This window comes from Oryctolagus cuniculus, chromosome 7 (genome assembly GCF_964237555.1).
Source record: "Oryctolagus cuniculus chromosome 7, mOryCun1.1, whole genome shotgun sequence".
Classification (NCBI taxonomy): domain Eukaryota; kingdom Metazoa; phylum Chordata; class Mammalia; order Lagomorpha; family Leporidae; genus Oryctolagus; species Oryctolagus cuniculus.
The window spans coordinates 70,236,238-70,263,542 of NC_091438.1; the positions used below are offsets into that span (position 1 = coordinate 70,236,238).

The 27,305-nt window shown below is 40.9% G+C and overlaps 1 protein-coding gene, 1 non-coding gene and 1 pseudogene across 2 annotated transcripts in view; 1 reads left to right on the forward strand and 2 right to left on the reverse strand.

The window, feature by feature from the left end:
* MFSD14A (major facilitator superfamily domain containing 14A) overlaps positions 1–27,305 on the reverse strand; it is a 47,743-nt gene that overhangs the window by 5,310 nt on the left and 15,128 nt on the right. Inside the window, exons 3-8 of the mRNA XM_002715838.5 lie at positions 24,012–24,074; positions 23,001–23,128; positions 20,061–20,175; positions 15,290–15,508; positions 14,773–14,886; positions 13,859–13,930 (exon numbers count right to left, since the gene is read on the reverse strand). Coding sequence (XP_002715884.1) covers positions 13,859–13,930; positions 14,773–14,886; positions 15,290–15,508; positions 20,061–20,175; positions 23,001–23,128; positions 24,012–24,074 — 711 coding nt within the window. The remainder of the gene's footprint in view (positions 1–13,858; positions 13,931–14,772; positions 14,887–15,289; positions 15,509–20,060; positions 20,176–23,000; positions 23,129–24,011; positions 24,075–27,305) is intronic.
* Positions 17,250–17,660, forward strand: LOC108177696 (large ribosomal subunit protein eL39-like; annotated as a pseudogene).
* LOC127493846 (small nucleolar RNA SNORA2/SNORA34 family) lies at positions 19,118–19,254 on the reverse strand. Its single transcript, XR_007924384.1, has one exon. It is a non-coding gene; the product is annotated as a small nucleolar RNA SNORA2/SNORA34 family (small nucleolar RNA).

Below are 27,305 nucleotides of genomic sequence, written 5' to 3' on the forward strand. Positions count from 1 at the left end.
GATGATGGTTCAAGTTCTTGAGTCCCTGCTGTCACATCCACATGAGAGACCTGGATTGAGTTCCTGGCTTCAGCCTGTCCCAGACCCAGCTGTAGTGTGCTTCTAGTGAGGTGAGCCTAGAAGATCAAGATCTCAATCTCTGTCTCTCTCTCCTCTCCCTTCCTCTGAAATAAGTAAGAATGAACTGTTGCCTGAGTTTTAGAAGGCTAGTTTAAAAAAAAAATAGTTGAAAACAGAGTCAAAAGGAAGATATTAAGTAATGACTTTGGTAATTACTGTGATGTCACAGTTTTAAATACTTTTTATAAGTCAAAACTACTCCACAAGAGAATGATCCAACATGGGTAGCAGGCCATACAGCAGACTCATAGAATGACAAATACCCTAAATAGCACTCTGACCTTAGAATCAGCTGTTAAGGCATAAAGATCTAGCTGAAAAGCCCATGAGAGCATTTCAGGCATGGAAAGCCAAAACACCATGACAAAAATGACCTACATGAAGGATCTCTGTGAGTGAGATCCTGGTGGAAAGAAGGGGCCAAAGAAGGAGGTAACTTTCTCTGAAGGTAGGAGAGAACTTCCACCTTGCTTATGGCCCTGTCTAAATACTGGCGGAGTTTGTGGACTCAAAAGGTTTCCAGGGGCTGGCGCTGTGGCGCAGTGGGTTAAAGCCCCAGCCTGCATCCTATTTGGATGCCAGTTCAAGTCCTGGCTGCTCCAGTTCTGATCTGGCTTTCTGCTGTGGCTTGGGAAAGCAGTGGAAGATGGCCCAAGTCCTTGGACCCCTGCACCCACGTGGAAGGCCGCAAAGAAGCTCCTGGCTTCAGATTAGCTCAGCTCTGGCCGTTGAGGTCATTTGGGGAGTGTAACAGCAGAACGGAAGACGCCTCTCTCTGGCTCTACTTCTCTCTATAACTGTCTTTCAAAAAAAATATTTCTTAAAAAAAAAAAAAAGAAAAAAAAAAAGGGGCTTCCATAGCCTTTCAGCTCATGACAAGAGCCTTGGGTGATCACTGATATCATAAATAAGAGTGTCAACTGTTAAATCAACAACAGGAGTCACTGTGCACTTGCTCTCCATGTAGGACCTCTGTCCTTTATGTGTTGGACTATGAGAATTAATGGTAAAACTACTTTTTTTTTTTTTTTGACAGGCAGAGTGGACAGTGTGAGAGAGAGATAGAGAGAGACAGAGAGAAAGGTCTTCCTTTGCCGTTGGTTCACCCTCCAATGGACGCCGCGGCTGGCGCGCTGCGGCCGGCGCACTGCGCTGATCCGATGGCAGGAGCCAGGTACTTGGTCTCCCATGGGGTGCAGGGCCCAAGCACCTGGGCCATCCTCCACTGCACTCCCTGGCCACAGCAGAGAGCTGGCCTGGAGGAGGGGCAACTGGGACAGAATCTGGCGCCCCAACTGGGACTAAAAACTGGTGTGCCGGCACCGCAAGGCGGAGGATTAGCCTCGTGAGCCGCAGCGCCGGCCTAAAACTAGTCTTCAAACAGTACTTTATACTTTGTGTGTCTGTGTGGGTGCAAACTTTTGAAATCTTTACTTAGCACAGAGTTGATCTCTGTATATACAGATAATTAAAAATGAATCTTAATGAAGAATGGGATGGGAGAAGGAGTAGGAGATGGGATGGGAGTAGGTGAGAGAGGACGGGTATTGGAGAAAGAACTGCTATATTCCTAAAGCTATGCCTACGAAATTTGTATTCATTAAATAAAAGCTTTCTAAAACAAAACAAAAAAAAAAACACTACTCCACAATGCTTATTCCCCAATATAAATTAAAACTGACATAGTACAATGATTAGCCACATATTCTTGACCTAAATTAATTTACTGTGGAAACCATAATGGCTTTATGAACAGTTAATCAGTTAAACAAGTATGATCTGGAAGCAACTAACAACTAAGAGCAGGCCGGTGCCGCGGCTCACTAGGCTAATCCTCTGCCTTGCGGTGCCGGCACACCAGGTTCTAGTCCCAGTCGGGGAGCCGGATTCTGTCCCGGTTGCCCCTCTTCCAGGCCAGCTCTCTGCTGTGGCCAGGGAGTGCAGTGGAGGATGGCCCAAGTGCTTGGGCCCTGCACCCCATGGGAGACCAGGATAGGTACCTGGCTCCTGGCATCGGATCGGTGCGGTGCGCCGGCCGCAGCGGCCATTGGAGGGTGAACCAACGGCAAAGGGAGGACCTTTCTCTCTGTCTCTCTCTCTCTCTCACTGTCCACTCTGCCTGTCAAAAAAAAAAAAAAAAAAAAAAAAAAACCACAACAAACAACAAAGAGCAGAGACTTTGTGAAATCAGCCTGGATCACAATCTTGGCTCTAAATTGTGTGACCCTGGGCAAGTCACTTCCCTCTGAGCCTCAGCTTTGTTTCTCTCAAAAAGAGAATAGCACCCTTTTTAAAACTTTTCCATGTGAATTAAATGATATTTATTTACATAAGTGCTTAGCATTGTACTTGACACATAGTAAGCATTTAAAAAACAGTTTTAGGCCAGCGCCACGGCTCACTAGGCTAATTCTCCGCCTTGCGGCGCCGGCACACTGGGTTCTAGTCCCGGTCGGGGTGCCGGATTCTGTCCTGCTTGCCCCTCTTCCAGGCCAGCTCTCTGCTGTGGCCAGGGAGTACAGTGGAGGATGGCCCAAGTGCTTGGGCCCTGCACCCCATGGGAGACCAGGAGAAGCACCTGGCTCCTGCCATCGGATCAGCGTGGTGCGCCAGCCGCAGCACGCCAGCCGCGGCAGCCACTGGAGGGTGAACCAACGGCAAAGGAAGACCTTTCTCTCTCTCTCTCTCACTGTCCACTCTGCCTGTCAAAAACAAACAAACAAACAAACAAAAACACACACAAAAAAACAGTTTTATCAATGGATGGGTTTCCTTGTGTTTTCTTGTCTTTCAGGGTAGTAGAAACCTAGCAATGATTTGAATAAAGACTTTTGGCTTCTTAATGAATGTTACAACATAAGATGGCTACTAACTCCATAAAAGAGGACAAGAAAATAATTCAGGAAATCATTTTATGACTGGCTGACTCTAGAACTCTCAATTGTAAAGATTCTTCAAATCATTTAAGAGTTTAATCAGATTTCATCACAAATGTGCCAATACAAAGTAAACAAAGATCCTTTTAAGGATTTTTAAACACTCAAAACACTCAGCTTTTTTTTTTCTAAGACTTTCACTTAAACCACGTGAGCACAGGATTCAGCTCCACATGCTTTGCTACCTTATAGGATTACATTCTTCATCAACAACAGCAACAAGGAAACCTGCCCAGGGCCAGCAGTTAGCCAAGAAAAACTTTGACAAACATAAACACTGGGCCCCCATTTCACTCTAAAGCCAGTATTCTTCACTGCCAGAGTGCTCTCTTCCCTTTTTATTGCCCCCAGTCAAATGCAACCTGCATAGGCGTGTTACTTGCTTTGAAAATAGTAAGTAACATGCTTCTCATGGCTTGAGGATGGGAACTGGTAGCCAATATTATAAGATTAGAAATGATTAGAATGCTAGTGTTTCTCAATTTTATTTGTGGAATATAGCAGATAAGTGGCTTCCATAAACCATGAAAAAAAGAAAACTGGGTATTCCCAAAGCTCTGTGGCATCACACTGGCTGGCAAGAATAAAGAACTATCATGCCAAGTTGAGTAACTTTGGGAACTCCTAAGTTAACACTTCATCCAAAAAGCTATGATTGCCTTGATGGCTCTAGGAACTCACACAGGAGAAAACATTCGTTCTCATCATTGCTAACCTAAATGCAACACAAGAGGAAGAAGTACTGTTGAAAAACATTCACATGTGATGGAATACCTGCTACTTCACAGGAATCGGAAAAGAAGGATGCTGACCTGCAAGCCCTAGCCCGGTGGGAGGGAACAGGTTGCACTGGCCAGCACATGCTCTACCTTGTGACCCAAAGATCTAAGGATCTGATGCATCTCCTATGACATTCTACCTGGGTCAATCCGTTTTCTTCTCGAGGGCAGGGATGTATCTCTTATCTACTTTTGTATCTCCAGGACCTAGTAAGTTGTTAAAAGTTTTTATGGAGATAGCATGCATGATTTTAAATACATCACAATATTCTCAAGTCAGTAATGCAACCAAGACTTAATATATACACTGTGTTACACAGAAAAAAAAATTGGCTTCCTTTAACTCTTATTTTGAAGATGACAGAACTAATCTCCAAGTTTAGATAATACAATCAAGACGGGCATGGAGATTAACAGTTAACACTGGAATCAGCTTTGGTCAGTCAACAAATATCTGCCAAGTCCCTGTGAGCCCACCTCTTATTCTAGGCTGAGAAAGTCAAAATACCAGTTGGCACGCAGACTACTTTCTAGCAGAAGGAAGACAGGTATGAGCACCATTATTTAACAAGTAGGATAATTCCAAAGTGACACTGCAATGAGGAAATTAAAATCAGTCTGTGTGATGAAGATAGCACTTGAACCAGGATGGCCAAAGAAGGCCTTTTTAGTGGACATCTCCTGAATAAGGAAGCAGCAGTTATAGGCAGATCTGGGGGAAAGGAGCAAGCACTCCTAGCAAGGCCTTAGATTGGAAAGTACTCAACAATGTGGAGTCGGGAGGAAAACATGGTCAAGTTAAGAGCCTACATTTTATTCCGGTTGCAAAAGAAAGAAAGAGAGTTTGAAACATTAAACAGATGTGGTTAAATTTATATTTTATAAAAGTTACTCTGCCAAATAGAAAATGAGCTGTAAGGAGGGAAGAATGGACACAGAGAAACCAGATTGAGTTCCAGGTCATAGAGATTATGAGAAATGCTTCGACCCAGGATGTATCCTGGAGACACACAGTGACAGGAAGCATCCTTTCTGCCCAGCACGCTGGACGTGGGCTAAGGAGAAAGAAAGGAATCACATATGATGCCAGGTCTCAGACACAATCAATCAGGAGGTGGTGGCTGCAGGCAATGCAGGGTGCTGGGTAACAAAGATGAATGTGATACAGTCTTGACTTTAGTGAGCCAAAGGTAAATCAGAAATAAATACAAGTAAAATCTATAATACAGTGTATTCTGTACAATTAGAGAAACATGCCCATGTTAGTATGGGAACCCAGGGAAGGACCACTTAGAGTGGAAGAACGGGAGACAGGAAGTATAGCAGCCACAAAGGCACACAGCTGAGAAATAAAATAAACACAGAGGCATAAACTGGGCGTTACAAGGCTCCATGCTGCTGGAGAGGGTGAAGACACTGGTCTCCTACCAGCTTGAGGGGCCAAGAGTGGACTTACACTCTCAGTACTACAGCGTAGAGGAGAATGCAAGATCACCCTGCTACTTTTGGAGCTGGATATGTAATATTTTAGTAAATCATGACATAAGGCCGGCGCCGCGGCTCACTAGGCTAATCCTCCGCCTTGCGGCGCCGGCACACCAGGTTCTAGTCCCAGTCAGGGCGCCAGATTGTGTCCCGGTTGCCCCTCTTCCAGGCCAGCTCTCTGCTGTGGCCAGGGAGTGCAGTGGAGGATGGCCCAAGCGCCTTGGCCCTGCACCTGCATGGGAGACCAGGAGAAGGACCTGGCTCCTGGCTTCGGATCAGCGCGGGGCGCCGGCCGCAGCGCACCAGCCGCAGTGACCATTGGAGGGTGAACCAACGGCAAAGGAAGACCTTTCTCTCTGTCTCTCTCTCTCTCACTGTCCACTCTGCCTGTCAAAAATAAAAATAAAAATAAAAAAAGTAAATCATGACATAAAAATGCAATCATCAATATTTACACATAAGGGGCTGGCACTGTGGTACAGCAGGTTAATGCCCTGGCCTGAAGTGCCAGCATCCCATATGGGTGCCGGTTCGAGACCCGACTGTTCCACTTCTGATCCAGCTCTCAACTATGGCCTGGGAAAGCAGTGGAAGATGGCCCAGATCCTTGGGCACTTGCACACACATGGGAGACCCAGAGGAGGTTCCTGGCTCCTGATCGGCGCAGCTCCAATTGCTGCGGCCAATTGGGCAGTGAACCATTGGATGGAAGACCTCTCTCTCTGCGTAACTCTTGACTTTCAAATAAATAAATAAAACTTAAAAAAAATATTTACAGATAGACTACACAATCCTATTCATCTGTTTTTGAAGTCTACCTAATTTTCTGTTTTTAACATAATTTTTAAGAAAACACATTCGAGAGACAAGAAGTCTGAAAGAGTTTCCATCTGTTAGTTCACTCCCAAATGCCTACAACAGCTTTGCAGATGAAGCCAGGAACTCAGCCTGGTCTCCCATGTGGGTGGCAGAACCCAACTTGAGCCATCGTGCTGCCTCCCAGGGACCACAGAAGCCAGGATCAGGAGCTGGAGGTAGAATTGTAAACTTAATTCAGGTACTCCTATGTGGGACACAGGCATCCTAGCCTGTGTCTTAACCACTATTAGGCTAAGTGTTTACCCATTTAATACGACTTTGCATATAAAAATTTTTATTTTCTAATTTACTCTTCCATCTGTTGGTTCACTCCTATAATGTACAACAGCTAGGGCTGGGCCAGGCCTAAGTTTTGAGTTTACAACTCCATCTGGGTCTCCCACATGGGTGGCAAGGACCTAGTACCTGAGCCATTCATTAACTGCTATATCCCAAAGTACACATTAACAGGAAGCTGGATAGGAAGTGGAGCCAGGACTCAAACCGAGGCACTTTGATACAGAAGTGGCATCCCAAGCACAGCTTAATGGCTGTGCCACAACGCTTGTCCCTCAAAACCTATTTCTATGTAAGCACCAAAAGCTAGTCATTCGAAAACATTACTCTTCATGGACTGTGTTTGTGTGTATACACGTTCTCCCAGCAACGCTGGGTACAGAGCTGCTTGTTCCTTTCTAGATTCACTGCTCTCAGAACTCCACTGCTGTAGGACAGTTCCAGTACGAAACCAATCATACCTCTCTCCTTCATCTGTCTGCTCTATTAGATTTTGCACAATCAGAAACCAATTTTCATATTGTGTTCCACGTGCCAGGTACTCTCTGAACAGATGAAAAATTCCCTCTACAGCACCTTCAGCTTGGGACCCAAATCCTGGCGCAGGCAGTTGGGCCAATACCTGCTCCACTTCCACCAGCTTTCTGCTGGTGTGCCTGGGACAGCAGCAGAGGATGATCCAAATACATGGGCCCCTGCCACCCACATGGGAGACCCAGAAGTAATTCTAGGCTTCTAGCTACAGACTGACCCAGTCTCTGCTGTTGTGATCATTTGGGGAGTCAATCAGCAGATGGAGGAACCCTCTCCCTGTTTTTCCCTCTCTCTGTCACTCTGCGTTTCAGTAAAAATAAAATCTAAAACAAAACAACACAAAACAAAACCACACCACAACACTTTTAGCTCAGGCTACAGCCATTACTGCCTGAATTTATTAGATGCTCACAGTACCAATGATCAATTAAGTATGAAGTAGAACATAAGACCTTAACTTTCAATCCCTTAAGTGTCATTATAGTAAACGTTAGCCTGTGCTCTTCATTTAAATTTTAAAATGTTAGCAAATCTCAGCAATATATGAAATATATGAAAAAGATAATCATTGTCAGGCTGGATTTACCTCAGGAATACAAGGTTGGTTTAGCCTTTAAGAACTCTTCAAGAAATAATTAAAATCAGAGAAGAAATCAACAGGATTGAATCCAAAAAACATTACAAAAAATCAGCCAAACGAGGAGCTGGTTTTTTGAAAAAATGAATAAAATTGACACCCATTGGCCCAACTAACTAAAAAAAGAAGAGAAAAGACCCAAATCAATAAAATCAGAGATGAAAAAGGAAATGTAACAACGGACACCACAGAAATAAAAAGAATCATCAGAAATTACTACAAGGACTTGTATGCCAGCAAACAGGGAAATCTATCAGAAATGGATAGATTCCTGGACACATGCAATCTACCTAAATTGAACCAGGAAGATATCGAAAACCTAAATAGACCCATAACTGAGACAGAAATTGAAACAGTAATAAAGGCCCTCCCAACAAAGCAAAGCCCAGGACCAGAGGGATTCACTGCTGAATTCTACCAGACATTTAAAGAAGAACTAACTCAAATTCTTCTCAAACTATTCAGAACAATCAAAAAAAAGGGAATCCTCCCAAATTCTTTCAATGAAGCCAGCATCACCTTAATCCCTAAGCCAGAGAAAGATGCAGCAAAGAAAGAAAATTACAGACCAATATCCCTGATGAACATAGATGCAAAAATCCTCAATAAAATTCTGGCCAACAAAATACAACACCACATCAGAAAATTCATCCACCCAGACCAAGTGGGATTTATCCCTGGAATGCAGGGATGCTTCAATGTGCGCAAATCAATCAATGTGATACACTACATTAACAAACTGCAGAAGAAAAACCATATGATTATCTCATAGATGCAGAGAAAGCTTTCAATAAAATTCAACACCCTTTCATAATGAAAACTCTAAGGAAACTGGGTATAGAAGGAACATTCCTCAATACAATCAAAGCAATTTATGAAAAACCCATGGCCAGCATCCTATTAAATGGGGAAAAGTTGGAAGCATTTCCACTGAGATCTGGTACCAGACAGGGATGCCCACTCTCACCACTGCTATTCAATAGTTCTGGAAGTTTTAGCCAGAGCCATCAGGCAAGAAAAAGAAATTAAAGGGATACAAATTGGGAAGGAAGAACTCAAACTATCCCTCTTTGCAGATGATATGATTCTTTATTTAGGGGATCCAAAGAACTCTACTAAGAGACTACTGGAACTCATAGAAGAGTTTGGCAAAGTAGCAGGATATAAAATCAATGCACAAAAATCAAAAGCCTTAGTATACACAGGCAATGACAAAGGAGAGAAAGAACTGCTAAGATCAATCCCATTCATAATAGCCACAAAAACAATCAAATACCTTGGAATAAACTTAACCAAGGACGTTAAAAATCTCTACGATGAGAATTACAAAATCTTAAAGAAAGAAATAGAAGGATACCAAAAAATGGAAAAATCTTCCATGCTCATGGATTGGAAAATCAATATCATCAAAATGTCCATTCTCCCAAAAGCAATTTATAGATTCAATGCAATCCCAATCAAGATACCAAACACATTCTTCTCAGATCTAGAAAAACTGATGCTGAAATTCATATGGAGGTACAGGAGACCTCGAACAGCTAAAGCAATCCTGTACAACAAAAACAAAGCTGGAGGCATCACAATACCAGATTTCAGGGCATACTACAGAGCAGCTGTAATCAAAACAGCATGGTACTGGTACAGAAACAGATGGATAGACCAATGGAACAGAATAGAAACACCAGAAATCAACCCAAACATCTACAGCCAACTCATATTTGATCAAGGGTCCAAAACCAATCCCTGGAGCAAGGACACTCTATTCAATAAATAGTGCTGGGAAAACTGGATTTCCACCTGCAGAAGCATGACAAGACCCCTACCTTACACCTTACACAAAAATCCACTCAACATGGATTAAAGACCTAAATCTATGACCCGACACCATCAAATTATTAGAGAACGTTGGAGAAACCCTGCAAGATATTGGCACAGGCAAAGAGTTCCTGGAAAAGACCCTGGTGGCACAGGCAGTCAAAGCCAAAATTAACATTTGGGATTGCATCAAATTGAGAAGTTTCTGTACTGCAAAAGAAACAGTCAGGAGAGTGAAGAGACAACCGACAGAATGGGAAAAAATATTTGCAAAATATGCAACAGATAAAGGGTTAATAACCAGAATCTACAAAGAGATCAAGAAACTCCACAAAAACAAAACCAACAACCCACTCAAGAGATGGGCCAAGGACCTCAATAGACATTCTTCAAAAGAGGAAATCCAAATGGCCAACAGGCACATGAAAAAATGTTCAAGGTCATTAGCAATCAGGGAAATGCAAATCAAAACCACAATGAGGTTTCACCTCACCCCGGTTAGAATGGCTCACATTTAGAAATCTACCAACAACAGATGCTGGAGAGGATGTGGGGAAAAAGGGACACTAACCCACTGTTGGTGGGAATGCAAATTGGTTAAGCCACTATGGAAGTTAGTCTGGAGATTCCTCAGAAACCTGAATATAACCCTACCATTCAACTCAGCCATCCCACTCCTTGGAATTTACCCAAAGGAAATTAAATTGGCAAACAAAAAAACGTTCTGCACCTCAATGTTCACTGCAGCTCAATTCACAATAGCTAAGACCTGGAATCAACCTAAATGCCCATCAACAGTAGACTGGATAAAAAAATTATGGGACATGTACTCTATAGAATACTATACAACAGTAAAAAAAAAAAAAAAAATGAAATCCAGTCATTTGCAACAAGATGGAGGAATCTGGAAAACATCACGCTGAGTGAAATAAGCCAGTCCCAAAGGGACAAATATCATATGTTCTCCCTGATCTGTGACAACTAACCAAGCACCAAAAAGGAAACTATGAGAAACAGTGACTTGATCAGCCCTTGTCCTGATTGTTGATGAACAAGTTAATACTTTATCCCTTTTAGTATTTTTTTTGTTCTACTTTTTTTTTTTTTTTTTTTTGACAGGCAGAGTGGACAGTGAGAGAGAGAGAGACAGAGAGAAAGGTCTTAGTTTACCGTTGGTTCACCCTCCAATGGCCGCTGCGGCCGGCGAACCGTGCTGATCTGATGCCAGGAGCCAGGTACTTATCCTGGTCTCCCATGGGGTGCAGAGCCCAAGTACTTGGGCCATCCTCCACTGCACTCCCTGGCCACAGCAGAGAGCTGGCCTGGAGGAGGGGCAACCGGGACAGAATCTGGCGCCCCGACTGGGACTAGAACCCGGTGTGCCGGCGCCGCAAGGCGGAGGATTAGCCTAGTGAGCCACAGCGCCAGCCTTTTTGTTCTACTTAATACTACTGGTTGAACTCTGTAATTAATACACAATTATTCTTAAGTGTTGAAACTTAACTGAAAAGTGATCCCTGTTAAATATAAGAATGAGAATAAGAGAGGGAAGAGATGTACAATTCGGGACATGCTCCTTCGGACTTAACCCAAATGGTAGAGTTAGAAATGTGCCAGGGGACTCCATTTCAATCCCATCAAGGTGGCATGTACCCATGCCATCTCACTTGTCCCAGTGATCAATTTCTGTTCACAATTGATCATAATGAAAGGACTAAGAGTCAAACGGATCACATAAACAAGACTAGTGTCTGCAAATACTAACTGACAGAATAAAAAAGGGAGAGAATGATCCAACATGGGAAGCGAGATACACAGCAGACTCATAGAATGACAGATGTCCTAAACAGCACTCTGGCCTCAGAATCAGCCCTTAAGGCATGCGGATCTGGCTGAAAAGCCCATGAGAGTATTTCAGGCATGGAAAGCCAAGACACTCTGGGGAAAAAAACAACAACAACAACAACAACAAAAAAAACAAAAAAAACCCACACACACCCTAAATGAAAGATCTCTGTGAGTGAGATCCCATTGGAAAGAACAGGTCATCAAAGAAGGAGGTACCTTTCTCTGAAGCGAGGAGAGAACTTCCACTTTGACCATGACCTTGTCTAAATAGGATCAGAGTCATTGAACTCAAAAGGCCTCCATAGCCTTGGCAACTCATGACAAGAGCCTAGGGTGATTACTGACGCAATAAACAAAGAGTGTTAATTTCTTAAGTCAACAACAGGAGTCACTGTGTACTTACTCCTCATGTAGGATCTTTGTCCTTAGTGTGCTGTACATTGAGATTTAATGCTCTAACTAGTACTCAAACAGTATTTTTCACTTTGTGTTTCTGTGTGGGTGCAAACTGTTGAACGCTTTACTTAATATTTGCTAAGTTGATCTTCTGTATATAAAGATAATTGAAAATGAATCTTGGTGTGAATGGAAGGGGAGAGGGAGCAGGCGAGGGGAGGGTTGCAGGTAGGAGAGAAGTTATGGGGTGGCAGGAAGCCACTGGAATCCTTAAGCTGTACTTTGGAAATGTATATTCATTAAATAAAAGTTTAAAAAAATATATAGCAACATAAAATAACAGCTGAAAAAACAAAAAACAGAACTCTTCAAATACGTTACTATTTTCATTTGTGTTACACATTAAAAAGGTGGTTTTTTAAAAAAGGATATTTTTATATCTAGGGATTTTCCTGAAAGGCAGAAATAAGTATCTTAGTGCAACGCTTCCTTAGATCAGGAATTTTCAGGATCAAACTAAACTTAGAAATTGTGCTAATACTGAATACCATGTACATGTACATGTGGAGACCTCGTGTATTATAGAATTTAAATTTGAACTTTATCACTAAACCCATGAAGAATTCATAAATGGTCGGACTTGTAGAAGGATTCTACCCCAAGAGACAGTGATCCAGCTGAGTCCAATCCATAAGCCTCTACCTTCTACTTCCTTCAAAGTAGAATAAAGGGCAGGCATTTAGCACAGCAGCTAAGATGACATTTAGGACACCTGCCCCTCATCAGAGTAGCTAAGCTGTCTCTCCTCCCAACTCTATCTTACTGCTAATGTGTACCACGGGAAACAAGAGGCACCGGTTCGGGTATTTGGTTCTCTGTCACCCACATCGGAGACCTAGATTGAGTTCTGGGCTCCTGGCTTCTGCCTGGTCCAACCTCGGTTACTGTAGACATTTAGGAAATGAACCAGCATATGAGAGATATCTTTTTGTACCTCTCTCTGTCCCTCTGGTTTTCAAATAAATTAAGCAAATTAAAACATTTTTTAAGCATTCAAAAAAGCAAAACGAACAAACAGGATGAATAAAAAAGTTGCAATCTGGGGCTGGCTCTGTGGTGTGGCAGGTATGGCTGCTGCCTGTGGTGTTGGCATCCCATATGAGTGCCAGTTCAAGTGCCAGCTGATCCACTTCCAATCCAGCTCTCTGCTGTGGCCTGGGAAGGCAGTGAAAGATGGCCCAAGACCTTGGCCCTCTGCCCCCTGCATGGGAGACCCAGAAGAAGCTCCTGGCTCCTGGCTTTGGATCAGTGCAGCTCTGCCTGTTGCAGCCATTCTGGGGAGTGAACCAGTAAACAGAAGACCTCTCTTTCTCTGTCTCTCTGTAACTCTGCCTTTCAAATAAATGAAAATAAATGTTTAAAAAAAAAAAAAGAAGTTGCAATCTAGTAGAGTGGATCTAAGGCAGGAAAAAATTTAACTCAGAGTAGATCAAAGAGTCTGGAAAAAACCACCACCTCTTGGACTTCATATCCTAACACTCTCTTGCTTGTTCCTCCACTACAGCCATACTGGTCCCCTTGCTGTTTCTTACATATTCCAGGTAAAGTTTCTCCTAAGGTTTTATTTCTGTTCCTCTAGAAATTACCATAGCTTACTCCTTATACCTATGGTCTCTGTTCAAAGGGCACCTTGTACCACCAAGGCCTTCCCAGTATCCCCACCTTTGTCCACATAAAGCAACACCTTGCCCCCTAGCTATACTCCCCAAACTTTTTCTCTGGAGTTCTCATTCTCATTATACCCTTATCTTTTACACTGGTCTCTTATTATGTCTTACCTCACTCAGTGTAAACTCTGTAACGGCAGGAATTTAGTTAAGTCCATTGCTATATGCCCAGAGCTTGATACAAAAGATACGCAATGAATGGTTGTTGCATGAATGAACCAACAGAACAAGTGAGCATGAGTTACAGCATGCTTCAACACATGTCAGTCCCAAAAATATTAGCAATGTTAATACTGAGCTCTGACCCTACAAACCTCAGACTCCTGACTATGGTGATTCCTCAAAAGATACCCTCACTCCATGAGGTCCCACCTGGATGGCCAGCCAGGGTCACCCTCTATGAATCACTCTAAAATAGAAACTCACCTGTGCAATAATGGAAAGAATGCCAAGGACTGCTATAAATGCTGCAACGCTTTCTGGTGAAAATTTCATTATCTACAAAGTTTCCAGAAAAAATAAAATTAAAAGAAGTACAAAAATACAATATTAATTCAACTACTTATATATTAACATGAAATGGGCTAGAAAACACACTTCTAAACACAAAATTTTAATTCCCACTTAATTCAATCTTAACTCATATTTATAAACAAAAAATTCTTTGGAGGAAATATGAGTCTTAACATACTAAAAATATCTAGGTCCCTTAGTTTGCTTAGACTAAATTTGCAGGCAATTTTCAAGAACTCAGGATCGTTTTACAAACAACTACTGCAGTATACTATGCTTTTTACAGGCATTTTAAAGGCCAGATCTTCACCAACTAAGATTCATGTCCAGTAGAGAAAACAAAGGTGCTTCTGCTCTCCTTTTGGATAGCTGCTCTACCCATATGAAGGGTCTTTAAAAAGTTCACAGAAAACACACGTTATGAAAAAACCATGGGCTGCTTCCAAAAATTTTTGCACCAAAATTAACATCTTTAATTCCACCCTCCACAAACTTTATGAAGGTACTTCAGTATATGCTCTACTCTAAGTTACAAAGAAACTAGAGCAGGTGAATGAGTTAAAATATCTCTTCAACTCTAGGCAACAAACTCAAAACATCCCATCAGGAAAGCTCTTTTTGCCTCAGCTGAAAATTTTAACATACAAAATAAATGCCCCCAAAAGAAATGCATAAGGAACTCAGTCACAGTAAATAAGAGGTTTAAGTCTAGGGGGCTGTTTACAAAATGGTATACATTCTCCTGATTGTAACTCTCAAAAGTATATATTTGTATTACGGCACTATGCAAGGAAAGAATAGTTCATATTCGAAGAATAGGATTTTACCTGTCTGAGGTATAAAAAAAAGCTGGAATATTGGCCTGCCTCCGGTAGGTAGGAGAGAAACACGGTAATGCAGATTAGCAGCACTATGGAATCCTGGCCCACTTTTTTTAAGGACTACAACAAGAAAGAGAATGATGTAAGATCTTATATCAAAAACACTGACCTATTATTAGAAATAGACAAATCCTTTTGGCAGTGTACACATAGCTGGTTGTCTCTTCATTTACTGCATCTTCCCCAAACTATTCCAAAAAGTATTTCAAAATGTCAGTGTGTGTGTATGTATATATATCCTTAAAGAAGCTTTCCCCAGGGTTGGAGCAGGGGCAGGAGGGGAGGGTGGGAAGTATTACTGTGCTCCTAAATCTATAAATATGAAATACATGAAATTTGTTCACCTTAAAAAATTAAGAAAAAGAAGATGCTTTCCTCAAAGAAACTTCCATGACAAAGTATTAATGCTTCACTGAATCATGTGTTCACTTTTGTCAAGGAGAAGAGAGAAGTGGGAACTTACTGCAAAAGGATCAGCCTGCTCCCAGGAAATGGGCGCGCCCCACGATGCTGGTCGCATCTTCTCAGGCAATGACTCTGGCACGGCAACAAGGATAAAACAAATATCTAGCAAAGCTATTGCTGTAGCTAACACCACCACTAAACTGTCCCCATATACTCGTCCAAGGTAAGCTCCAATTGCAGGGCTGGTGACTAAACTTGCAGCAAATGTTGCTGAAACCTGTAATAAATTAAGAGTAGACAGGAAGAGGTTAGTCAGGGCATGTGACTCCTTGCCTTCACCACTGCAGAACTCCTGTCAGAAGCCTCACCAGGTCAGAGCCTGGCTATACCTCATTTTCCTCTTCCCACAGGGGCTACTTTGCTTATACTCTTCTTTTGCAAAAAGATAAAATTAGTCTTGCCCAAAAAAATATGAAACAGCCTATGGGGACAGTGGCTTAAAGTAATGTTGCAGCACTTGATAAAATAAATTCTACTGACAAATTCATGGGTCAAATTTAAAAAAAGGAAAAGGGAAAAAACTTTCAGTTGAGAAAGGGTTGGAGGCGGGTACCATCCAAAAGCAAACTGCCTGACTATCCTTCATGTTAATTCTCATGCACCTCCACAAAGCTTTATTGTTCTCTGTGAAAGAAGTCTAAACCACTGCTCAAAGAAAATCTCAATTCATTATGACTTCCCCAATAACAAAAGTAAATTCAATGGATGCTGCTACACAGGCGGGCTGCTTGAGATAAGTCTCAGAAAATCTGAGATTTTTCTTCACACCACTAGTGGAATAGGTCTGGCACTGTGGTACAGTGGGTTAAGGCATTGCGCAACAGCAGCATCCCATAATTGGGTGGCAGTTCAAGTCCAGCTGCTCTACTTCCGAACCACGTCCATGCAAATGTGCCTGAAAAACCACTGATGATGGCCCAATTACGTGGGCCCTGCTACCCACGTAGGAGATCAGGATGGAACTCCAGGCTTCTGGTTTCAGCCTGGCCCAGCCCAGCTGTTGTAGCCATTTGGGGAGTGAATCTGCTGATGGAAGATCACTCTCCCTTTCTCCCTGTTACACCTACAAATGGTAAATAAATATTTTTTTAAAAAAGATTTATTTATTTATTTAAGACTTATTTATTTGAGAGGCAGAGCCACAGAAAGAGAGGAGGAGAGACAGAAAGGTCTTCCATCCACTGGTTCACTCCCCAAATGGCCACATGGCCAGAGCTTGCCTGATCTGAAGCCAGGAGCTTCTTCTGGGTGTTCCAAGTGGGTGCACGGGCCCAAGCACTTGGGCCATCTCCCACTGCCTTTCCAGGTCATAAGCAGAGAACTGGATTGGAAGAGGAGCAGTCAGGAAATGAACCAGTGCCCATATGGGATGCTGGCACCACAGGCAGAGGCTTAGCCTACTACACCACAGTGCAGGCCCCAACTCTTTAAAAAAAGTGATGCTGAGCCCTAACACAAAACTGAACATGGTCATCTTTGCAGGTGACAGATTTGAGAAGAATGAGATATCAGATACCAGGCATTAAGAACATCTCTAAAACTGTGGGAGTACTTGCAAGCTTGGATGAAGACAAAAGGTTACAATAGAAAGGACACAGGTAGAGAAAATCTGTCAACCCGACTTTTCTGACCTAATGGACAAATAGCAGCAGATTTGACAACAGGTCAAACCACACTCTTCAGAGGATAATTAGAAATTAATTTAACTTTATTCTGTTTCTATGCCATTTTAAACTTTTGGATGGAGGATTTAAATTACACGAGTGCTTCATTTGCAACTGTTTATCAGTAACTAAGACAAAAAAATCTGTCTTCAAAGGTCAATTATTTGAACAGATACATAAAATCCTCATTAAACATTCAGCTATAGCAAAGGTCCCTCAACTGTTCAATGGATAACAAAATGTAGTGTATCTTGTACAACAAAATTCTACATAGCAATGAAACACTGATTTATAGTATCTCAAAAGTTTATGTTAAAGGAAAGAAGCTACACACAAATGATTACATTTTGTAATGAAATTTCTAGCAAAAATGCTTTTTTCTTCTTTCCTCTGCCATCCTGACTCTTTCTTGCCATGTCTTCTCAGAAGACCTTTAAAATCAAGAAGTTCCTGGCCAAAAAAACAAAAACAAAACCGCCCTATCCCACAATGGATTCAGATGAAAACTGGTAATAAAATCAGGTGTAACTCCAAGAGGAGACATTGGAGAAGAACCAAGCTGGGTCTATAAGGAATTGCACTTGAATGGCACACACATTTCTGCTGTCTCAATGTCACTATCACCACATCAAGCTGAAGATGTCACCATCATCTGGACAACTGGACATGTTTGATTAGGGCTGTGACCAGTGGGCTGGTTCAGTAATAAATATGTGAACTTTTGAACTGCTAAAAAAAAAAAAAAAAAAAAGGCAGGTGCCTGCCCAAGGTCAGAGTGAAGGGAGAATGGAAGGCAAATGGACCCAAAAGAACTCTTTGGGCTGATGGATATATTCTAAAACTGGTGGAATTTTGTTATGGCAGTTCCAGCTATGGTCTGAGAGAGACCTGGTCGGAGCAGAGCTCTGGCACTTGTGAGGGATCAGAGCAATGACTCTTATGCTGACAGTGAGGCATCTCAGGGAGTTCAGAGATCACATTTGCAAAATAGTGCGCTAAGATTTGACCACAGTACAGGTATTTCATATCATTTCCCTCCTCCTCAATTCTCCCCACCCCATTCCTTCTGGACAGAAAGAGGACCACAAAGATAGCTTTCCTCCCTGCCTTTACCTATATCCATATTATTTCTAGAAGACTCAAGTGGCCATTTGCCAGAAAATACCTTTAATACATAAAGCCACCAGGCTTTGTGTATTAAAATTGATAATTTAAAATTTAAAATTGCTGGGGCCAGCGCTGTGGTACAGCAGGTTAACGCCCTGAGCCTGAAGCGCTGGCACCCCATATGGGTGTTAGTTCGAGACCCGGCTGCTCCACTTCCAATCCAGCTCTCTGCTATGGCCTGGGAAAGCAGAAGATGGCCCAAGTCCTTGGGCCCCTGCACCTGCATGGGACAGAGACCCAGAAGAAGCTCCTGGCTTTGGATTGGCGCAGCTCCGGCCGTTGCATCAAATTGGTGAGTGAACCATCGGGTGGAAGACCCCCCCCACACACACTCTCTCTCTCTGCCTCTCTTCTGTGTAACTCTGACTTTCAAATAAATAAATAAATCTTTTAAAAAAATTTAAAATTGCTAATTTTAAAACTCTGGCTAGGACAAAATAAACTACTTCAATCAGAAAAACCCCAAAACTGGATTGTAGTGATGGCTGCTCAACTGTATAACTTCACTAAAATTCACTGAACTACATATGTAAATTTTATTATGTAAACTTTACCTCAATAAAGCTATTTTTAAAAATATTGGTTATCATCAGTTTATGATTCAATGTTCTAAGTTTGCAAGTGAAATACTTAGTTTTGCAAATAGATTCCCGTAGGTATTTTCCTCTGGAAAGTCTGATCCTGTAAACCTTTGTCAGAGTCCTTTGAATCAAAGCTCACAGTGTCTTGTACAACCAAAATTCAGCCTTTATTTGGTCCAGATTTATCAAAATTTGTTTGTCCCATATTTGCTGAACACATCACTTATTCCTTTGAAGCTATCTAAATAATCTATATATTAGGGTGCCTATGACAGCCATTATAATCCTAGATTTGATAGACAACAGACTGTACTAGATTACTCAGTAGACAAAAACAGTGGTCAGGGGGTTGGCAAACCCTGCAAGTGCAGCAAATCTACCTAAGAATGGCTTAATTAATTAATCAGTTATTTTTGCTGTTTCTTCCCAATGTATTGACCATTAAATTTCCGAAGTTCTGAAACAGTCAACAGACCTCAGAAAGACATTTCTTTAGGCTCCTGCTTGAAACCGACAGCTTCAGCAAAATGCTGGTCTTGATTCAGAGCCAAGGCTTTTCACGTTTTTAAAGTGTCATAAACACACTTTGACATGCATAAGCAACAGAATAGAACAGGCCCTCGTCCATGGCCAACAAAGCCACAGAAAAGGTTCGCAGTCCTGAGCTAGATATTAGCTTCTTGTATTGCAGATTAGACATCAAGTATTGAAGAGCAATTATTTTAATTTGTGATATACTAAGTCCTTATTTTTAGAATTCTGTTAAAAAGAACTCTACACGATGAAACACTATAATTTTAATGCTGACATGTAACTTATAAATACTTCCTCAACAGAAAGTATCAAAACTTTACATGGTTTTGTACTTAAAATTTTCTTTGAATATTTAGTTATTTGAAAAGCAGAGTGACCAAGAGGGAATGAGAGATCTTCAACTGCCTGGTTTACTTCCCAAATGGTTGTAAAAGCCAGGTCTGGGCCAGGCAGAAGCCAGGGGCCAGGAATTCTCCCGGTATCCCACAGGGATGGCAGGAGCCCAAGGACTTGGGCCATCTTCCTCTGCTTTCCCAAGCACAATAACAGGGAGCTGGATCAGAAGCAGAGCAGCTTGGATGAAAACTGGCACCCATGAGATGCGGACATTGCAAGCAGTGGCTTAAGCTGCTGTGCCACAATGCTGGCCCCCGAAATTTTTTTTTAAAGGGACCGATTTTATTTCTAAAATGCACTTTAGGCAAAAAGAAAAAAAAATTCACAAAAATCTTATAATGCAAATATTTATAACTGCTCATAAGGACTATTTTTAAAGCAAGGTCTTTTTCAGCAGATACAAAAAGTACAGAATAAACACACATACCAATCCATAAGCCATACTTCTTTCATGCTCTTGGGTTATATCCGCTACATAAGCAAATACCACGGAGAAAGTCACTGCAAAAACCCCAGAAACAGAGATAACAGCAAAGTACCACCTAGGAATGACATAAACAAACAAAAAAAAATGGATACAACAATTACTGCTACTTTAATCTTGCTTTCCTTCAGTAAGTTAGAGTAATAGCTCATTTCAGCCAACGCTCATTTCAGCCAACAGCTTATTAGGACAGTTCACGGTTTTAGGCAATTCTTTTACCCAACTGTGGAATTCTTAAGTAGTTTTGATGCTGTTTGTACTGACAACAAACTAAAATTATTATAATACATCGATTATTATTTGTCACCAAAGTATGATATAAAAAACAAATTCAGTAGACAAAACTCAGGAACAAGTTACTCTGAATTTATTTTGAACCTATATACAGAAACTGGATATTTTCCTTCAGTTATCTACAGCTCTTCAAATGCTGGCAAACTCAAGTCCAAGCAAGGAGGAAACCTCTATAGGTTCATAAAATTAAAAGACGACAACTACTATACAAAATGAACAAAAGCAGTTTTTAAAGTAAACTATATTGTACCACGGAAGATTCAAAAATACCTGGCTGGCAAAAAGAAGCTTCTATGGTAACGTGGAGGTTTAATTTTTAAAATTCATGTTCAGGCGTGAGTATCATGGCACAGCAGGCTGAGCTGTCACTTGGGATTCCTGCATCTCACATCAGAGTTCCTAGGATCAAGTCCCACCGTCACCTCTAATGCACCTGGGAGGCAGCCCATGAGAGCTAAAGTACTTGAGTCCCACAGGGAAGAACCAGATCGAGTTCCTAGTTCTTTGCTCAGCCTGGGTCAGCCTTGGGCTGTTGCGGGCATTTGAGGAAGGTATAATCAGAATGAACTCCCCTTTTTTAAATTTTGACAGACAAATAGAGACAAATCTTCCATCTACTGGTGGCCTAGGATCTGAAAACTCAATCAGGTCTCCCAAACAGGTGGCAAGGACCTGATTACTTGAACCACCACCTGCTGCCTGCCAGGATACCCATTAGTAGAAATCTAGAATTGGGATGGAGCCAGGACAAATCTAGACACTCTGATAAGGAATGCAGGTGTCCCAAGCAATATATTAACTGCTAAGCCAAATGCCTTTCTCTGAGTTTTCAAAACATCATTCTACCAGGATTTTGTTGCTACTAGAATTTTTCCAACACACAGCTTTCCAAAATAAATTCTTTGTTCATTCCCTAGATTGCTTTGGTTAAGATTTCATCTGGATCAGTAGCATTTACCAAGGGCTTGGTCTTTATCCTGATGAGGAGCAGCTTACTATTTTATTCTTTTTAGTATTTTCTTTTTCTACTTAATACAATTAATTGAACTCTTAACTTAGAATTATTCTTAGGTGTTTAAATCCAATTGAAAATTGATCCCTGGGGCCGGTGCCATGGCACACTAGGTTAATCCTCTGCCTGCAGCACTGGCATCACATATGGATGCCGGTTCTAGTCCCAGTTGCTCCTCTTCCAGTCCAGCTCTCTGCTGTGGCCTGGAAAGCAGTGGAGGATGGCCCAAGTCCTTGGGCCCCTGCACCCACATGGGAGACCGGGTGGAAGCACCTGACTCCTGGCTTCAGATCAGTGCAGCTCTGGCCGTTGCAGCCAACTTAGGGAGTGAACCAAAGGAATGAAGACCTTTCTCTCTCTCTCTCTCTCTCTCACACACACACACACACACACACACTGTAACTCTGCTTGCCAAATAAATAAAAAATCTTAAAAAATTTTTAAAAAAAGAAAACAAAAAGAAAATTGATCCCTGTTAAAAATAAGAGTGGGAATAAGAGAGGGAGGAGATGTACAGTTTGGCACACGTTCCCTTGGACTTACCCTTAACGGAAAAGCTAAAAACTTGCCATGGGACTCTAAATCCTATTAAGTGGGCAGTTACCAATGCCATCTTACTAGTTAAAGTGATCAGTTTAAGTTCATAACTGATCATAAAAATAGGAATAAGTATCAAAGGGATCACATAAATAAGACCAAGTATCTGCTAATAATAATAGAATTAAAAAGGAGAGAAGGATCCGACTTGGGAAGCAGGACACACAGCAGACTCAGAATGACAAACACTCTAAACAGCACTCTGGCCTCAGAATCAGCCCTTAAGGCTTTTGAACCTGGCTAAAATGCCCATGAGAGCATGTCAGACACAGAAACCCAGACACTGTGGCAAAAAAAAAATGGCCTATATAAAAGATCTCTGGGAGTGAGATCCTGGTGGAAAGAAGGGGCCATCAAAGAAGGAGGCACCTTTCTCTGAAGAGAGGACAGAATTTCCACTTTGATTATGGCCCTGTCTCAATAATGGCAGAGTTTGTAGACTCAAGAAGCTTTTAGCCCTGGCAGCCCATGACAAGAGCCTTGGGTGGTCACTGATGTCATAAATAAGAGTGTCAATTGTTAAATCAACAACAGGAATCACTGTGCACTTGCTCCCCATGTAGAACCTCTGTCCTTAATGTGCTGTACTATGAGAATTAATGGTAAAACTAGTGTTCAAACAGTACTTTATACTTTGTGTGTTTGTGTGGGTGCAAGCTGTTGAAATCTTTACTTAGTATAGAGTTGATCTTCTGTATATACAGATAATTAAAAATGAATCTTAATGAAGAATGGGATGGGAGAGGAAGTTAAAGGTTAGTGATCTTTATGCTAACAGTAGTTACCTAGTTCTAATTTTTATGAAGTACTACTCAACTATTATATTTTTAGGGGCCTTCTTTATCTGTGTCAAATAATAAATGCATTAGAAAAATAAAATTAAAACCTACATAGAAAAGATGGACCAAAAAAGTGAAATAAAGGAGTATCAGAAAGCAGTTAACAGATATTTTGCTGATAAAAAGTGAATATGCACGTACCATGGGCTGATCTTCATTAAGGGAATTGGGGCACATGTGAAAAATACTGTTAGCAGCAGGAACGATTTTCGGCCCCAAACATCAGAAAGAGCACCAATAAGCGGGGCACTGAGGAATGACAACAAACCCTATAAAAACATAAATGGAAGAAAATTCATCCTGTACATCCATGAGCCTAAGACAGATAACTTTACTCCCCTAGAAGATATGGAAACACATATTTTCTAAAAATATACAGTCACTAAAATTTAGATAGATAACATTTCTATTTTACATACAAATTAAAAATTTCCTCAGAGGGTCAAGAATTGTCTGCAGGGCTCTGGCTGGGTATTATGCACACTCTAGTGAACTCTCAATCAAAATACCCAACATCAGCAATTCTAGGAATATCATATGATTATCTGTTTTTATACCTAAAAGATAATTATCTTACAAAATTTGTTAATCAAACTGAATCAAGAGCAAAAGATTTACATACAACACTTATAATTACAACTTACACATTCTTGTAGATTTATAAAATCATTGAGATCTCTGAACACAGGAAGTACCTATTGTAACAGTTGGCTACGTTTGAGTCAAATCATACTTAAAAGTCCCGGTTGCCCCTCTTCCAGGCCAGCTCTCTGCTGTGGCCAGGGAGTGCAGTGGAGGATGGCCCAAGTGCTTGGGCCCTGCACCCCATGGGAGACCAGGAGAAGTACCTGGCTCCTGCCATCGGATCAGCGCGGTGCGCCGGCCGCAGCGGCCATTGGAGGGTGAACCAACGGCAAAAGGAAGACCTTTCTCTCTGTCTGTCTCTCACTGTCCACTCTGCCTGTCAAAACAAAACAAAACAAACAAACAAAAAAAAGAAAAAAAAAAACTCAGTCTAAAAGGTACTAAATAATGCTCCCAAATACGCTGTTATAAAAATTAACTTAGTTTATCAGTCCACTAACTAATCAATCGAATTATATATACATACACACATATACAAATATATATACATTAAAAAATACATCTTACTTTTACTCCTTGAATTAGGCCATTCATCAGAAATGTATGTTTAGGGAAAGTTTCATGTAATACCTAAATAAAAATCATATGCTACATTTTAGTCTTAGAAACATTTGTACATTTGTATTTTCAAACATGTCTTCATAAAAATTACATTTCATATAAATTTTCAGATTTGCATGGCAGCACGCATGCATATGAGCAATTATTAACATCAAACATCTACATGGCACTATGTTATACAGTACTAAACTGGGTATTTCACATGTCATTTAATTCCTTTTAACAACCCTATTATAAAACTGATACACACAGATGTTCAATACCTTATCCAAGGTCACACTGCCAATAAGTGGTAAATCTGAAACTGAACCCAGGTCCTCAGACTTGTTACTTTCCACATATAAATCAACTTTCAATAGATTAAGAGAATAGGGAATTTTTAATCACCATTAAGCAAATCTAGAAAGATTACTTGTACACACACACACACACAATCTAATCTATAAAAATGTATAACAAAGTTATTTTATTCTTTCCACAGCCTGTTCTTAAACCACATTGCATCAATTTATTCACTGTGCAACATGTAAATCACTGGGAACTCATTGGTTGAAAAGGCAACTGAATGGAAAGGCAATTGGTGGTATCAGAAGATGGTGCGGACTCTGAAGAGGTAGAGCCCAATGAGAGGTTCTTGGATCCATAGGAAAGTGCCCTCAAAAGGGCCTGTTAGACCCTCTTCCTTTTTCTGCTTCCTGGTTCAAAATATAACCACTTGGTCCTCTACATGGTGCCACCATTGCTATTTGAGCCATAAGGTATGGCAGGTGAGGGGTAGCCATGTCATAGAGGCTGTACTACACCATCTGGACTTCAGACTCTAAAACTGTGCACCAAATAAACCTCTTCTTCATAAGTAGACCATGTCAGGTATTTTGTAATAGTGATGCAAAGATGACTAGTACAAATCATAAACAAATTCTAACACATTATAAATTAGATCATATTATCACTCTACAGATGAGGCAACTGAATTCTTGTTTAACATAGAAGCCAATGCTTCTATTATGCAATGCTGTCTCAGTAACAACAATACAGTGCCAACGTGGGGAGTAAGAAACGTGGAGAAGTCTCCTCTGTAGGAAGAAACACTACGCTAAGTGTACTTTCAGAAATCTTCCAAGAACCATCTGAGAATGATCGGGATTGCCTGCTTCAGTTACTCCTCTGTCAGTAACTAGAAATTTAACAAAATTTAACCCTGTGTAAGTACAAATAAGGAAAATTAGAAATAAAATGTCCACCAAAGAGGGGACCAGCGTTGTGGCGGAACAGGTAAAGCTGCTGCCTCTGGTGCTGGCATCCCATACGGGCACTGGTTCACGTTCTGGCAGTTCCACTCTAGATCCATTTCCCTGCTAGTGGCCTGGGAAAGCAGCAGAAGATAGTCCAAGTGCTTGGGCCCCTGCACCCATGCGGATCAGAAAGAAGCTCCTGGCTCTGGCCTAGACTAGCCCTTGCTGTTGCAGCCATTAGGGGAGTAAATAAGTGGATGAAAGGTCTCTGTTTCTCCTTCTCAATACATAATTATTTCAAATAAATATATATATTTTATATTACAAAAAAAGAAAATATAAGGACATTGCAAAAAGCTGACAGAAAATGGAATTCAAAGATAAACTTATTTTGGTACAAAAATCTTTTAAAATTATGCATACATGGCGCCTTCAAAATTTCATCGAAAATGTGTGACAGTTATAAAGACTATACATAAATTCCAAAATATTTTTGCATCAAAATAAACCTTTCAATTCCATTTTTTTCCAAGAACTTTTTGGTATATCATGGATATATCCTGAAAAATGAACTAATAAACAAGACTTTGTGACTAAATAACTGAACCCTTTCCTTGTTCTTGAAGAAGATAAATCTCCCTTTGTCAGCTGGAAAAAAATCTGTACCAGAGTTACATAAAAAGCCAACATAATTAAAAAATATAAACTAGAAGTAAATTTTAAAAAGTTATTTCAAATCCTGATGAGAAATTATGGAATTCTCACTTAAAACTTTTTTGACCCCTTCTTAACAATTTATCCACATTTTAATCCTATTTAGCTGGAGGTGGACTGCCCAATAAACCTCAACTATGTATGGTCACTAATTTACTAGCATTTCCCGAAACACTGAGCATAGGTGTCAAAAGAGCCTACGTTCAAATATACTTTATCACAGCAGCAACTGAGTTTTTAATATTTTCCATGCTCAGTTTCTTTGCCTATATTTCCAGGCTAACAACTCACTCATACATGGTTGAAAAGATTATTAATATGCTGAGGACGATGTCTAGGCCCTTTGTAACACAACACAAACACTGTTTACTATTACAAAGCTTAATCACTTAAATGACAAAGGTGATGATGTGACAGATTTATATGCTAAACTGATGATAAACAGTGCATCTGAACATTAGGAAACCTATTATAAAGTCATGAGACCACAAAGTTATTACAGCCCTTGACAACAGGTTATTACAATAATCCGTAGTTTGAATATCATGGATTTGCACCATCTGAAAAAATTCCAAATCACTGTACTTGGATTATTATGAAGGCAGAAAATGTGTAAACATTTTTGGAAGATTTCCATAAAAAACAAGTAAACTTCAAAAAGCGTATTTTAAAATCCTACATTTCAATTATTTTATTTTTTTAAAATGGACTTGATCCCTTTTATTTTTTTAAAAGATTTATTTATTTGCTTGAAAGTCAGAGTTACAGAGGCAGAGGCAGAGGCAGAGGCAGAGGTAGAGGCAGAGAGAGATCTTCTATCCACAGGTTAACTCCCCAGATGGCTGTAAAGGCGGGAACTGCGCTGACCTGAAGCCAGAAGCCAGGAGCTTCTTCTGGGTCTCCCACAAGGGTGCCGGGGCCCAAGGACTTGAGGCATCTTCCACTGCTTTCTCAGGCCATAGCAGAGAGCTGATCAGAAGTGGAGCAGCCCAGACTGGAACCGGTGCCCATATGGGATGCCAGCACTGCAGGAGACAACTTCACCTGCTAAACCACAGCGCTGGCCCCTTCAATACACCCCCTTCAATTATTTTTAAAAGCAATTTATGTAGAGCTGATGATCTGTTACAGGTCAGTGAACTGTACTTTTTTAAAAAGGAAATAACCATAATCAAAACACACTCAAACTGGCATTTTTATAATTATGTCAGTTACTTAGGGAATTATTTTAATGTGCAATGCACTGTTATTATGAAGGCTTTCTTTTCTTCTGAATCCTGTGCTCATGAAT